Here is a 15491-nt window from a genome sequence, read left to right as displayed (position 1 = left end):
TGTAAATATGGAGCAGATGAGCAGATGGGCATACTCATAACTTTATGCAAAGAAGGGTAATTATTTATATGGCCATAGCACTTCAGAGCTCTGTCCTTGGACGAACTCCCTTGTGTTATAGACTTTATATACACCAAGTAAAAAAAAAGATGGTCCTTGCCCTAATGAGATTACAGCCCAAATCTAGCATAAAATAGAAGACAAAGGTTGGATACAGCTCAGGAGAGAACAATGAAAGGCTATTAATCACCGTGAGGGGCAGTAACCCCAGCGTGTAAAGCTCTGGGTGGCAAAGGAGGACTTCGAGGCAGCACTGCAGGGCAGTGAGGCAGTGGTGCGGCAGTGCACAGGGCATTGTCCTGCAGCTCCAGGGAAGGCAGGAAGGTTCTTGCTTGGACAGGCAACAAGGGGTGATGGAGATGAGCGTCTCTCACTGCCCAGAGCAGGAGGTCAGCCACAGATCTCAATATGGAGAGGAGGGCTGGGGTGGTGAAGAAGGGACAGAGCCCCAACTACAAAGATGGTAGCCGACATTTGCACTGGTGACTGAAGTGACCAAGCAGCAAGGTGAAGGTGAAAAAGAGTGGTGCCTTGTGGGGGGAGACCTGCAGTGGAGGTGGAGCTGTAACAATGCACTTTCTGAAGGATGCAGTAGGGAAATCAAAGGCGAAAAAAAGGAGGAAAGTCGGGGAGACAAAAATCTGCAAAAAACCCCAATTAACTCCGTTCAGCTCTGTCCAACTCACTAAAATGACAAGGCTGGAGTCACACTGGCTTGGAGTGGGCCATGAGGTGGAAGGGGTGTCAGTGGAGTCAAAGGAGAAACCAGAATACAACCACAGTAGTGGATAGAAATGGCCAAAAGCAGCCAGGGAGTGGGGCCTTTCCTTGAGCTGAAAGACCAAAATGGTCCCACTACTGCGGCTCCAGCCGCCCTGTCCTCTTCCCCATCCCTCTGCACCTCTGCCAGCTTTTCTTAAAGAGCTTTGCAAACCTACATATGCCTTCCTGGAAAGAGGAAAGAAACCACTTCCCCTACCTCCTCCATGTAGGACTAATCCCAGCGCTGCCTACAAAAGCACGAAAGGCTCTTAAAGCTTTCCATCAGGCTAAGATTTGCAGCGTCTCCATTGGAGCTGTCAGCTTTTCTCTTCAGCCTAAGTCACAGCATGCAAAGCCTTTGAAGTTAAGGCATCTGGAGCCAAAACTGTGCCAGAAAGTCAAACTACAGGGCTTGCAATAAATAAAAAAAAATAAATAAAACCTTTCATTCTGCTCACAGGCTGCATTTAAAGCCTACTTACAGCCTTTGCTGTAAGTAGAATAAAATCTTTCCTGCCATTTTCTCAGCCAGTAATTTGAAAATTGTTGCCGACTGGGTCCCCATTAGTTTCAAAGGAAGACTATCCTGCAGCCCCAGAGACTGCCTGACTTTCATGGAAATCGTTGGCGTGATGGTGCCCTGGAAGTGGTACAGGTCATGTCGAGTTGGGCTTTGAGGACCAGCTGCAGCAGAGACCTGGAGCACACCAGCCTCTGGCTCCCCAGCCTCCGTGTCCCCACAGCACGTGGGACAATGATGTCCAGACATAATGCTTCAGGGGATGCTTGGGGATGTGCAGGAGAGAAGCTCATCTGCTCTTTGAGGGTGTCTTGGGCTACTCTTAAAAGTAAGCAAGGATCACAGGGTTAAAAAAGCACAGGTGAGCAGGCACCACAGAGCCCTTCCCAGCAGAGCCGGGCTATGACTGCAGTATGTGGTTTTGGGAAGAGACGGGTTACTTGCCCTTGAGTAACGTGAGTGGGTGGGCAGGAGACTGGTTCATACCCCCGCCTCTGCCTTGCAATTCCCTTTTGGCTCCCTCTGTGGCTTCCCACTTCTCCTGCTGCCGGGCTGTGAGTTGCAGGCACTATGTAGTCACGACAGGATTGTACGCGTGGTGCTTGCTCTCGTTAAATGCTACAGCCATGACTCTATTTGTCATTCTTTCACTGCTATTGCTTAAAGATGCCTCTTAGTATCTTCTCCACCCATAAGAAGAGTTAGCTCTAGAGGTGCTCACAGTGATTGATAACACCAATATTTTATTCATTGCCTGTTAACATTCTCTAATGACATTTCCGTAATTATTTTAATTGGCTTTACGAAAAAGAATAATAATGAGTCTCTAATGCTTGTTGGTGTTTGGTTTAAGCCAGTCACTTGCAGATGGCTCACTACTTTTAATGAATGGAGACATTTATTAGATTTCTTTTGGGTTGTAGCCGCTTTCACTGCATCTCTACATCTGGAAAATACCTTTTCTTTTTCCCAAATCCACAATGATACTAAGAAATGCCCAGTAAATCCAACCCCCCTGGAAGCCAGACAGATCTCCCATTCTCATTACCGACAGCCAAATTGTGTCTCTTTTTTATGCACAGTCACACACAGCTGCCAAGCAAAGAGGGGGACAGCTAACTTGCAAGAACCTCTTGAGAAGGCTTTCTGCAAACATGCAATGGGGCAAAAGCAACCGAAATAGCAGATAGGAGAAGAATGAGCAGATATAATTTGCCATTTCTGTCCAGCATGAGCTGGAGCATAAGAGAGACCAGGTGAATGTTTTTCTCTCTCCACCAGTGTGGAGGCAGAGATGTCTCACCAAAGACAAGGCCTTTCAGGATCCTCACCAACATATTCAGACATGCAACCCTCTCCCCAGGCAGTGAGAGCACCTCAGCTGCTTTGGCCCTTGCTCGTGTATGTGCCTGGTCAGGTGAACAGACCATGATTTGGCAGCGTTCAGTTTGTGCAGCCGATTTTCTTACCATTTCATCACACGCTGCCACTCTGGGATATGGGGCTCATGGCGGCGTGATACATGCTGTGCTCATTCCTGGAGATCTTTCTTTGTGTTTCTTACTACATTGTTTTTCTGGATTTGAAATGAAATTAACCACAACCCAACTGAAGGGGAAGTTGCAAGAGACCATAATACTTCTAGAAATGTTGTTATTTTTAATTTTCTAGCTTTAAAATAAGTTTCAACAAGGGTCATTACAGGGAACATGCTAGCAATAACTGCAGGAGAGGCCCAATCAACCACATGATACTTGTTTTAATTTTAAATGACTTTGTATTGTGGGTTTAGAAATGCATCGACTGGAGAAACCCATCTATAACCAAGGCCTTGCCGCTTCTAGCTGAGTCTGCTCATCCCTCCTGCTCCTTAATAGGTAAGTAGGAGCAGGAAGAGGCCAAGGGTGTCATGATGAGAGCAAGGGAGATAGAGGGGCATCAGGGCATCAAGCAGCTTTGAGGATAGGGGAAAGTAGAGGCAAGCTGGAAGGAGACCCCATTGCACCCAAAGACTGATGCCAACAATGCCACTCTACTCAGAAGAGCCCGAAAGGATGTGGCATGCATGGCCCACGGGGTCCAGACGGGGTAGCCACGCAAGGGACACAGCCCGATGTGCCACGGGTAGAAGCACACTCAAGGGAGCGAAGGAGCCCTGTGTCCTGGGAGGCAGCACCAGCGTCTCTTCATCCCTGCACCTGCGCCCGGGCTCGGGCTAACAGAGAGGACCTCCTTGACTCAGAGCATCTCGCTGCAGGTGTTAATGTGGGGACTTGCACCCCGGGAAAGAGGATTAGAAATTTTGTGTAATTTGAGCGGAAATCTCAGGCCATCAGTAGCACAGCCCTGAATAGGAAGGAAAATGAATAAGATCCTGCTGGTTGCTTTTCTGCGGGAGCTGAGACCCGGCTCTCCAGCGCATTGTTTATTTCCCGGGCTTGGCAATTTGGCGATTGCCCAAAGGCTAATTAGGCACCTCAATTTTAACTTTTGTGAGTAGCATCACAGTGAGGATTCAGGAAGAAGCAATATGAATAATTTCTTCACAAACAGCAAAAACATTTCCTCTACATTAAGTGCCTGAAGACAACTGGAGCAAACTCTATGGCTGAGCTGACTCATATGTGAGCCCTGCAGAATAAAAGCTGCCCTTCCCCTCTCTGCTACCCTTTAGAGATCCTCTATAAATCTGAAAACTGGTGGAGGTGGAAAGATTTCAAATCCCAGTTTTCAAGTTTAGAGGCCAAAGCAGCCTCTCAAAAATGAAGGAAAAATATGCAGAATTTGCATTCAGGCCATTGCTTGAGTTTCAGACAACCGCAAAGTGCAGTCACTGTGCTCTGAGGCAGTGGCTCAGTTCAAGTGGCTCCCACTTACATATGGCTACAAGGGCAAGGCAGGAATGACAAGGGACAAGGGAGAAGCATGAAACAAGGAGGAGCAATAATAAACACTGCGAGAAGTTGGAAGGAAGGACGGAAGCTTCTCTCGATGGAAAAGGCATGTAGCAATAGGACGAGGGGCAATGGTTTTAAACTAGAGCAGGGTAGGTTTAGATTAGACATTAGGAATGGCCATCTGAATATGAGCCAGCAGTGTGCCCAGGTGGCCAAGAAGGCCAACAGCATCCTAGCCTGTATCAGGAATAGTGTGGTGAGCCGGACTAGGGAAGTGATCATCCCCCTGTACTCGGCACTGGTGAGGCCCCACCTCGAGTACTGCGTTCAGTTTTGGGCCCCTCACTACAAGAGGGACATTGAGGTGTTGGAGCGTGTCCAGAGAAGGGCTACAAAGCTGGTGAGGGGTCTGGAGGACAAACCTTATGAAGAACGACTGAGGGAGCTGGGGTTGTTTAGCCTGGAGAAGAGGAGGCTGAGGGGAGACCTTATCACCCTCTACAACTACCTGAAAGGAGGTTGTAGAGAGATGGGGGCTGACCTCTTCTCCCTGGTGACAAGTGATAGGACAAGAGGAAACGGGTTCAAGTTATGTCAGGGGAGGTTTAGATTGGATATTAGGAAACACTTTTTCACTGAAAGGGTTATTAAACATTGGAATAGGCTGCCCAAGGAGGTGGTGGATTCACCATCCCTGGAGGTGTTTAAAAAAAGGGTAGATGGGGCACTGAGGGACATGGTTTAAAAGTGGTTTTTGTCAGGGTAGGTTAATGGTTGGACTTGATGATCTTAAAGGTCCCTTCCAACCTCAGCAATTCTATGATTCTATGATTCTATGATTAGGAAGAAGTTCTTTACAACGAGGGTGGTGAGACACTGGAACAGGTTGCCCAGAGAGGTGGTGGAGGCCCCAGCCCTGGAGACATTCAAGGCCAGGCTTGATGAGGCTCTGAGCAGCCTGATCTAGTTAAAGATGTCCCTGCTTACTGCAGGGGGGTTGGACTAGGTGACCTTTAAAGGTCCCTTCCAACCCAACACATTCTATGATTCTATGATTCTATGAAAAGCATGGGGCAAGGCTGAGTGGGAAATTCCTGATTCTGTAAAAAAAACCCTAAATAAAATCTAAGTGTGCTTGTATTTTGTTTTAAGGCTGGCTGCCTCAAAGGTGCGTTGGGCTAGTACAAGCAAGTGTCTCAGCGTGGAGCTGTACCATGGAGCTCACAGATTATATCCTCAGCTGCTGCATGAATTCCAGACACAAATTTATTACTTGGATGGATATAGACAGTTATGCCTACTCTACAAGCAGTCTGCATTTTTCATGAGGTTTTTCCTGCTCTCCCCATACTTTCATATTTCCCCTCTATTAACTCACTCCCCTTCTTCCCATTGTCACCTGATAGAGCAGATCCTATACTGGGTAGGAGTGAGTTAGCATTCAATTCAATGATGATTAGGTGGGTTCACAATTAGGCAAAATAAACAAGGACTCACTCCTGATAAAATGCAGGTACAGTGTAAAACACCCTAATGACGCTGATTTCTTACCAGGTCCCTGGAATTCTTCATAATCCTTTTTGCTTTCCTTATCGCAGTACTCAACCCCATCTAGGAGAGCAAGAACAAAACAATAAAAAAACCCAGATCAGCCTCACAGTATTCTACCAATTTTTCTTCCTATTTTCTACCTTTTTCTTTTTTAATATATCAGTCACAGCACAAAAATGATGTATGAGTCCACAAACTCTTCATCAGTTACTTCTTATTGGACTAACAATCAATTATCTAATCACCACCTATGAAACTCCAGTTGCAAGAGTTCATTTATTTTGCTCCAGGGCATTATTTATTTCCTGAGGAAAAGTCCAGATCAGTTAAAGAGCTAAGATTCATATCCTGACTGCACTGCGTGAGCTGCAGAGGACAGACTTCTCCAGTGACTCCTGACAAAGAAAAACTCTTCCATTACATGGTCAAAAGAGGGTTACGCATGTGATGCTGGTCTGACTTGCTGTGGAAGGGTACAGAGGAAACATTTGGTCTTGCATGGATAAGCGTTATTCTCAGCTAAAGTTCCCCTCAGCAGGGCAACAGCTGGCGCGTGGGAAAGTACAAAGCAGGGAATAGAGTTTGGAAGGCAAATCTACTTAGGATCTAGAAAGGTTAGCTTTTTATTCTGGAAATACCTGCCCTGGAGGGCAAGTTCTCACAGAGAGCGGGAAGATTTTTTTCTATTGGGTTCATGCAAATTTGTGCTGAACAAGCATTTTGGGATTCTTCCCAAATGAGCTGCCTATACCTAATTAGAAAGGAAGAGTAAGAGAACCACTGCAAGAAAAGACCTTGGAAAAGCATCCTTGTCAAAGGAGAACAGGTTGGCCATCATAAGGCCATGGGTTACAACTACTGGTGATACCCTAAATAATTCCCCACATGCCTTCAGCTTTACCCGCATACTTCTCAAAGGAGGAGAGGAAATTTTGTGCAAGGGGCACCGACTGTGAGTGTGAGTGACAGCCAGGGACCAGCGCTGCCGGCAGCGGGAGGACAGATGTGCCATGCATGGTGCAGCAGGGTTGTGGTTGAACACACAGCGATGGCTGCTTACCATGACCAGGAACTGCCAAGCGCTGCTGAGGTCCTGCTCTCAAGCTTTTCTCTAGGCTCTGCCATTGCAAAAACCTCAGCTGATACATTTTACAGGTCCACAGCCTTGGGTCCTGCCTGGCTGAATGCTGAGGCATGGGGAGAAAGCAGGGACTGTTTCTGCACCCTGCTGTTAAGTGTTGACCCTGGCCTTAAGAAATGTGGCCCATACCCCAGCACAGAAGGACCACCCTGATTTTCCTGCTACAAGGACTCTACCCAGTTGTGGAGGTGAGGGGATGTCCCAGATAGATACGCTTAGGCAGTCCCAAAGGTTTAACAACTGTTTAACAGCTCTGATGAACAGCACTTCCTAAATTCAGACACATCTTCCTATAGGAAAAGAAGATCTCACAACGTCAATGAAAAAAAAAAAAGAAAAAAAAAGCCAGCCACAGGGTTCTGGGAGGGTGGTTTAAGTTTATGCGATGGGTGCCCTGCTCATGAGACAGCCAGTTGCTGAGTGCACCTGAGATGACCTCAGCTTGCAGACTTGGGTGCAAACTTCAGGCTAGAGCATTTGGTTTTGGCAGGGTGACACCAGCGTGCTCCCACCCGCTGCTCCATTTTCCCTTTTGGACAATATCCTTCCATCTCAGTGACGATAAAGCCCGTATAGTGTCCTGCTTTTATGAGGCCTCCTTTGCAAACAGTCATATCTGGGAGGCAGTATCTGTGTGATGGCCCCTGTCGATCCCCTCAGCATTCGGCACGAAGAAGGCTGAAAATACTGCCCATTTGCCCTCTTTCAGAAGGAATAACTGCTTTTGTTCTGTAGGCTTTGAGGATTGTTTAAAAAAAAAAAAGAAAGATATAGAAATATTATTTTTTTTAAAAAAGTGTTCCAAATGGAAAGAAAAATCCGGTGTATCACAAACACATTAGCACTTTGTTTCTGATCAAAATGGTTAGCAAGGACAAATGGTTCTGTCTGACGATGACCTGACATCAGTCTCACCTGCAGCCCAGCCTGAGGACGTAACCGCCAGCTTCACACCAACTGGGTCTGAGGGCTCCGAGGTAAAGTTCAGCACAAGTTTATATTTAACTGGCAGGAGCTACAGGAACTCAACATGGAGGAAAAAGAGTATGCTTCCCCAAGTCGTAGTATTAAAGCATTTGGCAAAAAATAAAATATCCCTCGAGTGATGGCACCTTACTGAACAGCGGGCATGCCAGCTTGGAATATTAAAGCAGCATATATTTGCATTTAAAGCAACCATTACCAACATTTTTTAACTGGAGATAAAATTTAGCATGTCATTATAATTGATTTAGGCAGTGATCAAAACAAATTAATTAACTGTGATATTCAAGGGTCAAAAATGTACGGTGAACAATATAAAGGGATAAGGAGGAATAAGAATAAGCAGCAAGGAACACAGGCTTTTAAGTTATTATTTTTTAATATATGTGTCATATTAATATATGTGTTTAATATATGTTTAATTCACTGTGTCTGTAGTCTTATAAAAATCTGGATACATCACAATAGATGAGAGATGCTAGGAAGGAGCCAAGACAGTTTCCTGTTTTCTTCCCCCGGGCAACTGCCGTCCCCCAAACCAAACATGCATCGTGCATTTGCCATAGTTACGTTGTACGTTACCAGCTGCTGTCATTTCTGCTATAAAATAAGTCAAGACTCAGATGAGGGAAATGGCTTAAAATGGAGTACGATGCATGAAAAATTTCCAGGGAGGTAAGATTCATCAATCCCTTTCTGCTGGGCAGGAGAGGAGTAAAACCTTTCTCGCTCTCAGCAGCAGAGCATGAGAAGCACACACTTCAGGCAGCTACAGAAATATCGCTCTCAGAAAGCAGAAAAGAAGGGAGGAGAGGTTGAATTGCCCCCCGTGTGTAGCAAATGTTCTCTCTGAAATGCTAAGGATGAGATTTCCTCCTGCTGCAGAAGTTGCTTCAGCCAGGACTCCAGGGTGTCTTGTGGAGGACCGGCAGCTGAAACACCCATCCAGGAGAAAACACTCTTGGTTTCTTGGTTGACACCTCAATCCCTGGTTGACACCAACATGTCAAATCTGCTGCCAGAGGCCATACAGCCCATACAACCTCTTTTGCTGCAACTCAGCTAGCAGGCAGCCTCCTCTCTTTCCCATGGCATGAAAACCCCACTGAGGAATGGGCTCCCAAGGCTCCAACTGATGGACAAACTCACAGCCGGTGCCTGGAGGGTGTGTGGAGGTCCTGGGCAGCAGCCAGCCCCATCCACCTGAATCCATGCAGCCCTGCTGGCTGGCAGTACACAAGATATGCCATGGATGGGGTCAGGGAGGTCACTGGGATTTCATTCACTGCCGCCTTTCAATGCTCTCCACGGAGCCCATGTGTTCCCAGTAACGAATTTTTTGCAAACTGATCTATTTCTCATCATAAACAAATGCACAAACCAACTTTAATTGTCTCTCATTTATCATCGTTGTTAGCCAGCTCTTTCCCAGGGGAGCAGATATTTAGAAGACACTCCAACAGTTTCCCTTCCAACATGTTTTCATCATCCTTTTATGGGGAGTATGCATACCAAGGTACCAAAACGCTGCAGAGCGTGTTAAACAGCACTGTCAAAACTGGGATTTGTTCTATAATTCCCACATTTTGTCCTGTAGAGGCTGTAGAGGGAATCTTTATGATTGCACCGGACAGCCAAACCAAACTATATGTGCTCTGGACGCAAAACAGGGACCTTCCTTGCAAGCCCAGATCTAAAACACGCAAGGTCTGTCTTGGTCCTTTCTCCTCCCAGGTCAATTACTCCGACTTCTGCTCGGTTTACGCCACTTGTTTCTATTGGCCTTGGACCCTGTGTGTTCTGCCTGAAACATTTTGCTTCACTTTCTCCAGCTTGCCTCTGCAGAACACTGTCAGCATCCACGAGCCGCACTTTCTCTTCCTTACACATTTCTCTGCCAGCCTCCCGCCCCCAAATGCCGCTGTGCCCGTGGGTCGCCCCACACTTGTTTTCAGGAGCCCTGCCTGGGGCAGCTTCTGCATGGGTAAGACACAGCTGTACACAGCACCCTGCAAACCCCATGCCACCCTGTTTTCTTTGGGTTTATTTGGTGGAAAGTTGGGGTTGTGGGGTTTGGTTTTTTGTGGTTGTTTGGTTGGGTTTTCTTTTTCGGCATTTTATTTTCTGCCAATGACAAGGAGAAGGGAAAACTGTGAGAAACAAGCGAAAGAGGAAGAACTAGTGCCCAAACTGTGTCTTCTGCGATCACTCATCTACAGGCTTTTTCTCCAGGGCTCAGTTCTGACTGCAGCAGAAACAACTCACATTTCAGTAGATTCTACCTGTTTCCAAAAAGAAAGGCTAAAAGGAGGGCATCTTGCTCCCCAGGACCTAGCCTGCCTCCTAAATGCTTGCTTTATGGTCTGTGGTCTCAAAAGAAGGAAATGAGTCCCATCCAGAAGGTCTACCTTTGGCTGGCAGCCTGCTCGTACTGCAGAAGTACTCCCGCCCCCAAGTTTGGTTCTACCTCACCTCCCCGGGAAGCAGTTCACGTTTTCATTGAAAGAGAGAGAGGAAAGAGAGAACTAGTGGGAGTATTTTTATTTTCTGAAACCCCAAAGGGTTGGTTTTTTTCACAGCCAGGATTGTTCGGCTCCTACTTTGTCAAAGAGCAGGCTGGCAGCAGTAATCTCCATGAGGGACATTGCTTTTGCTTTTTACAAAGTCAGTGAAAGAACTGACAGAGGGGACAGGAACCAGCATGAGTATTTGTGGCAATGAAGCTTACTTTGGCAAGATAAAATAACATCAGCATAAATATGTACATTTTTGCTGACATAAGATGACTCCCAGCAAAATCCTACTATTGGAGATTAAGCTAAAGTCTGCAGCAACAAGGTCTCTAATAATCTGGAGCAAAAAAGTGATGGGGAGCCAAAGAGGCACGCTGAAAGGCAGAAAGAAGGGTACAAGCTCCTTCCAACACAGACCGTTTAAGATTGCCAGCAGCAGGACTCCAGTGCTGAAGTCGAGCCATTACTCTGGCCCTAACAAAATCAATTAAAGTGTTGCCATTTAACTGAACAGGCCAGCTGGCTTAAAACAAGCTAGAGACAGGCAGAGAATAATCTCTTGCAAGTCTGTCTGCTCCCAGGGCCAGAAGGGGAGTTTGGTAGGCAGTGCCTAAACCCCCTCACTTTATTTCAGCCCTTTTTGCTTGCTAGATGAATGCCCCGTATCACAGGACCCGGTGCAGAAAGTCCCTCCACCATGTGAGCTGATAAATCTTTTTTGACTAAAAAATATCCGGTTATCCTAAACCAGCTCTCTTGGATATCTATACCCGCTGTCAGCGTTTTGGAGTGGTGCTGCAACCAGTCTTGGAGTACCTGCAGTTGATGTAGCTTAAACCACAAGGCATATTACAGCAGCTCTAGATACTGCACAGTTTTCAGCTACCTATGGTAAGCCTACACTTCTACCTGACTCAAAGGAGTCCCCAGCATTGATACCCACATGCTGAGGATGGAGGAGAACCTCTTGTTGGGCAAGAAACATGCAACGGGAGAGCCTACGCATGCACGTCTACCTGCACTTCTAGCCTTGGCCCAGGGCCACTGGTGGCAATTAGGGGCTTGCAGGACCCCATTGCTCTCATGGCCGTGCTGGCGATCCCCAGGAGCAGTGAGTGTCCCTTCCACGCTTCCCCAACAACATCACAGGTCTGCCCCTGAAATTTCCCACCAGTGGAGCAGCCCACTTTTCCCAAGTCCCTGGGGAGCCCCCGCAACGGAGCCGCCCTCGCCCAGGTTAGATGCTCTCCTCCTCCAGCTCCGCGCTGACAGCCTTGCACTCGGTGCGAACGGAGCAATATTTTTTATTAATAATTAGAGCCAAGTCCCCTAGAATAATCACAGACTGCTAACGGCTCCAGGTAGGTTGGCAAAATAAATTAATTTGGGCTAATTTGTCAGAGACCAGGGAAGTATGTAATATAACGCACATACGATTTACTCGGCTTGCAGTGTCTCCATTATGTAGATAGTTTGCAAGGCCTCTGAAGCAGGGGCTTTTCCTTCCCTGAGACACACAATCTCACTAGGGCGACATCACAGAAACAGAACAAAATAAGCTATTGACTAAAAAAGCAGCTACACATTGATATCTGCCACCTTAAAGGCAATTAAAACCTGAACATTGTACTGCCTTATAAGGGCAAGTAACTCTATATTTATTTTACTCCCTTCGCCAGTACAAATATGATACTAATTCTGGGAAAATGGGCATCCAAAAGTCTAAATGAATAAACGAGGTACCTGAAAATCAATAGAGTTGAACAAAACAGTCATTAGTATTAAAGTCTTGTTCAAACACTTGGCAGGGGACTGAGCCAACATTTGCAGGCTCATATAACTGAAGTGATCAATCAAATTACAAACCAAAGAAGCAAATGTGAGGTAAACTGCATTTTATGCATCTGTGTCTCTGACTGTATATTATTTTTTTTTCACCCATAATTCATCTTCACTCAGACTGACTTGTCACAGAGTTACTGTGGGCAATTTATCAACCACTTGAGCGTGAACTCTAAGTGCTGCTCTTCTCCTCCCATCTCCCCCAGCCTCCTCACGCTCTCTCAGGGCACAAGGCAAGCTAAAAAGGAGGGCACAGTTGGGGTAGAAAAATCATTTTGTCAGTAGAGTTCCTTTAGTCCTGGTAAGAAACAAATACACCTCGACAGAAAGGGATTTAAGTACCACTTGGAAGGGGGATGGTTTGCTTCAGCCACTCACTGAGAGGGACAGTCTCCAGGCCATGCAAATCAGAGTCCAAATTTTGTTTAAAAAACAAAACAAGAAAAACCCCCGTCTTTGGTTGTTTGCCTTGCAGAAAATGCAGTCATTGGAACTGTTGCTGGAGGTGGAAGGAGTTATCAGCTTGGCACCACACCTGCTCTGAGAGATGGGAAGAGCTCACCAAAGATTTAACAGCAACCCCCTGTGTCACGGCCTGTCCTCTCTAGTTGATAGGCCGAGCATTTCACCACAGTTCTTCTAATTTCTGCACGGGACCCACCTCAGTTTAAATGGCCCCTCTCTCCAGACTCATTAGCCTAGCTCACTGTGCAGCCACGGAGAGTCCATCCCTCTCTCCAAGCGCAGTTCACTGCCTGCATCCTCTTTCACTCCGAGAGGCACCTTGCACTTCTGCCACCAGCAGAAGTCAGGGTGCAGGGTGGTTTCTACTTCTCTTTATTCCCCCACACAAGGAAGTAAGTCCATATGAAAATCCAACTCTCGGGCTGGCAGCACGGTGCACATGCAACCACCATTGCTACAGTTCCTGCTGTCCTCCTGGGTGACCTGCTACGCTGGGGGCTGGGAGAGCCTGACAGCCTTTGCTGTACTCTCACCTTTACCTTCAGAACTCCTAATTTGGAAAAAAAAAGAAAAAAGAAAGGTCCCACAGTCACTGACAGGGTCTCTGTTGCTCTTACCAGTGCAGGGCAGGGAATAAAAGAATGCAATTACCAGGGCAGAAAGTGCTGGAGACTCAAAAACGTCTGTGGGGTGAGTAAAGACCTGGCAATTATTAAGCGAGAGCTTGCAATAGGGTAGCTCTGATGTACCTTGGGGAAAGGTGGAAGGACTAATGAACTTTTTTACCAGTTCAGACTCATAATTTCTAAAGGAACCTGTTTGGTGAAGTTTGGGTAACATCCTGGTTGAGTCAAGTTAGTGTGGGCCCTCTCTGCCACTTGCCCTCATCCTCTTTCACCCCTGCCTGATTGCACACCCATACATCTCTATGTTGGCGTAGCATGGAGTGTAGTAGTCATATGGGGTATACACGTGCTATAAAACAAATGTTACTGCCATTCTTGGAAGGCAAGTGTTTCTCCAGGTCTTAATATTGTCAGAACTAAATCCATCTTGGAGATGAACCACAGCTCACCGAAGCCTGTAAAAAGGCTCTGACTAACAATGGCTGTTGGATGAGGCCCTACGTAAAACACCTTATGCAAACCTTTAGAAATCAAACGTATCTTTATCCACCCAGATGCGAGGAAAAAAATTCCAAAAAAATAGATGCCTAAGTGAATCACTTGCTTTCCAACACTGCCAAACAACCAACCACCACTCGCAGGTTTTAGCGTGACCAGGGCTGCACCATGACTGGAAAAAAAAACCCAAACAAACCCACAACCAAAGAAATCCCAAAACACACTCTATCTATTTAGACACCTATGCAAATACGTATGTGTCTGAGTAGCAAAGGTCTAGGACATGCAATCAAGTTACCCTGGCGCTGCAAGTAACTGTACATCACAAAAGCAGTGGTACCTAAATATGTTTCCAGCCTGCGGCAAAAGATTATGCGCATTAGCTTAAACCTCTTGCACTGCAGACTAATCAAAGTCAAATTGCCCTGCGTTTGCAGCATGTAACTGGTGCCTACACAGGCTGCCACAGTAGATCAGGCAACGTGGGGATAACTTGTCATGCCATGGTAACACAGTGGCATAGATGAACCTCAGCTGAGCGTCTGCTTTGGGCTTATTGTGTTGCTTAACAACAAGGTCTGAAGAAAGTGAGATTTAATTTTCCCTGCTCTTCTTCTCTGACCCGGACTGGTACAAGAGAATTTGGCCCTGTAATTCCCACTCTCCAACAACCGTGTTGTTGATGCTCCGCACAGCTAACGCGTGTTATATACCTTTCATTCAAACAGACATTTTCTAAAAGTGTACACTCTCAAAATCTTGAAGTTTATTTCCCAGATAATGCATGTGCACTGGAAGCCTCCGTAGTGTTCTGTTCCAGCTTAAAAGACCTTCCACAATCTGAAGCTTTGAAAAAAGTGGAAAACCAACTCACCTTTGGAGGAGGGTAGAGATGACAAAGTGGTTGTCCTGGATCCTGTTTACACAGCTTCAAGGAATGGCAGACCACATCGGCATTCATTTCCTTGTCTATGCTGGAGGAAATGGTGCAAAACCAGAGACTATTATGTTCTTCTGTGTGCTTGAAAGTAGAAGCTATTTTCATGGGAAGCTAACTCTCCCCAACGCCAAACAATAACCTCAGCTCCCTTTACTGTGGCCCGTAAACACTGCTCAGTAAAGTGTTGGGTCCTAACGATTTTCTGCCACGGCATCCTATTCAGCATTTAAAATTGGATCCCAGAATGATGAAAAAGCACCGTGCTTTATATGCAGCACCTGAATCAAATACGTTATGACTGTTCTGTTTTTTAATCAGTCATAAGGCTGACAAAGATTTAAAGGTTAAAGTTAATGCATATGCAATTTGGCACATATGAATGTTCAATCATTAACTCAAGAAAATAACCAGAAATCCTTCAAAGATCCTTAACCTTTAATCACCAAGCACAAGTACTAGGATTGCTTCTTTCTTTTTTGGGACACACCTCTGAGCTACTCAGGAATTAAATTAAAATGTTTGATTATAGCACTTCTTAGTCCTGTAAGCACTTTGCAGTCCCTTGGCTAGTTTTAAAAATAAAAATAAAAACCCTAGGGAGGAAGAAAGTCTAGCAAAAGCTCAGTTAATTAAACTAAGAACTTTCAAAGAGGAATAAAATGACCTACATTTTATTTTATTAATCACTTACA

The 15491-nt window shown here is 46.0% G+C and overlaps 1 protein-coding gene across 13 annotated transcripts in view; it reads right to left on the bottom strand.

Annotated features, from left to right (window-relative positions):
* The window catches only part of AOAH (acyloxyacyl hydrolase), a 116741-nt gene that overhangs the window by 74732 nt on the left and 26518 nt on the right, over window positions 1-15491 (bottom strand). For 6 of the 13 annotated variants that reach the window (XM_074575435.1, XM_074575438.1, XM_074575436.1 and 3 more), the window contains exons 5-6: window positions 14734-14833; window positions 5791-5850 (exon numbers count right to left, since the gene is read on the bottom strand). In XM_074575435.1, coding sequence (XP_074431536.1) covers window positions 5791-5850; window positions 14734-14833 — 160 coding nt within the window. Of the gene's footprint in view, window positions 1-5790; window positions 5851-14733; window positions 14861-15491 lie in introns of all 13 variants that reach the window. The other 7 variants (XM_074575434.1, XM_074575432.1, XM_074575431.1 and 4 more) reach the window with 3 other exon arrangements.

The sequence above is a fragment of the Larus michahellis genome, chromosome 2 (genome assembly GCF_964199755.1).
Source record: "Larus michahellis chromosome 2, bLarMic1.1, whole genome shotgun sequence".
NCBI classification, from domain to species: Eukaryota; Metazoa; Chordata; class Aves; order Charadriiformes; family Laridae; genus Larus; species Larus michahellis.
This window is presented reverse-complemented; position numbering and strand designations above follow the sequence as displayed.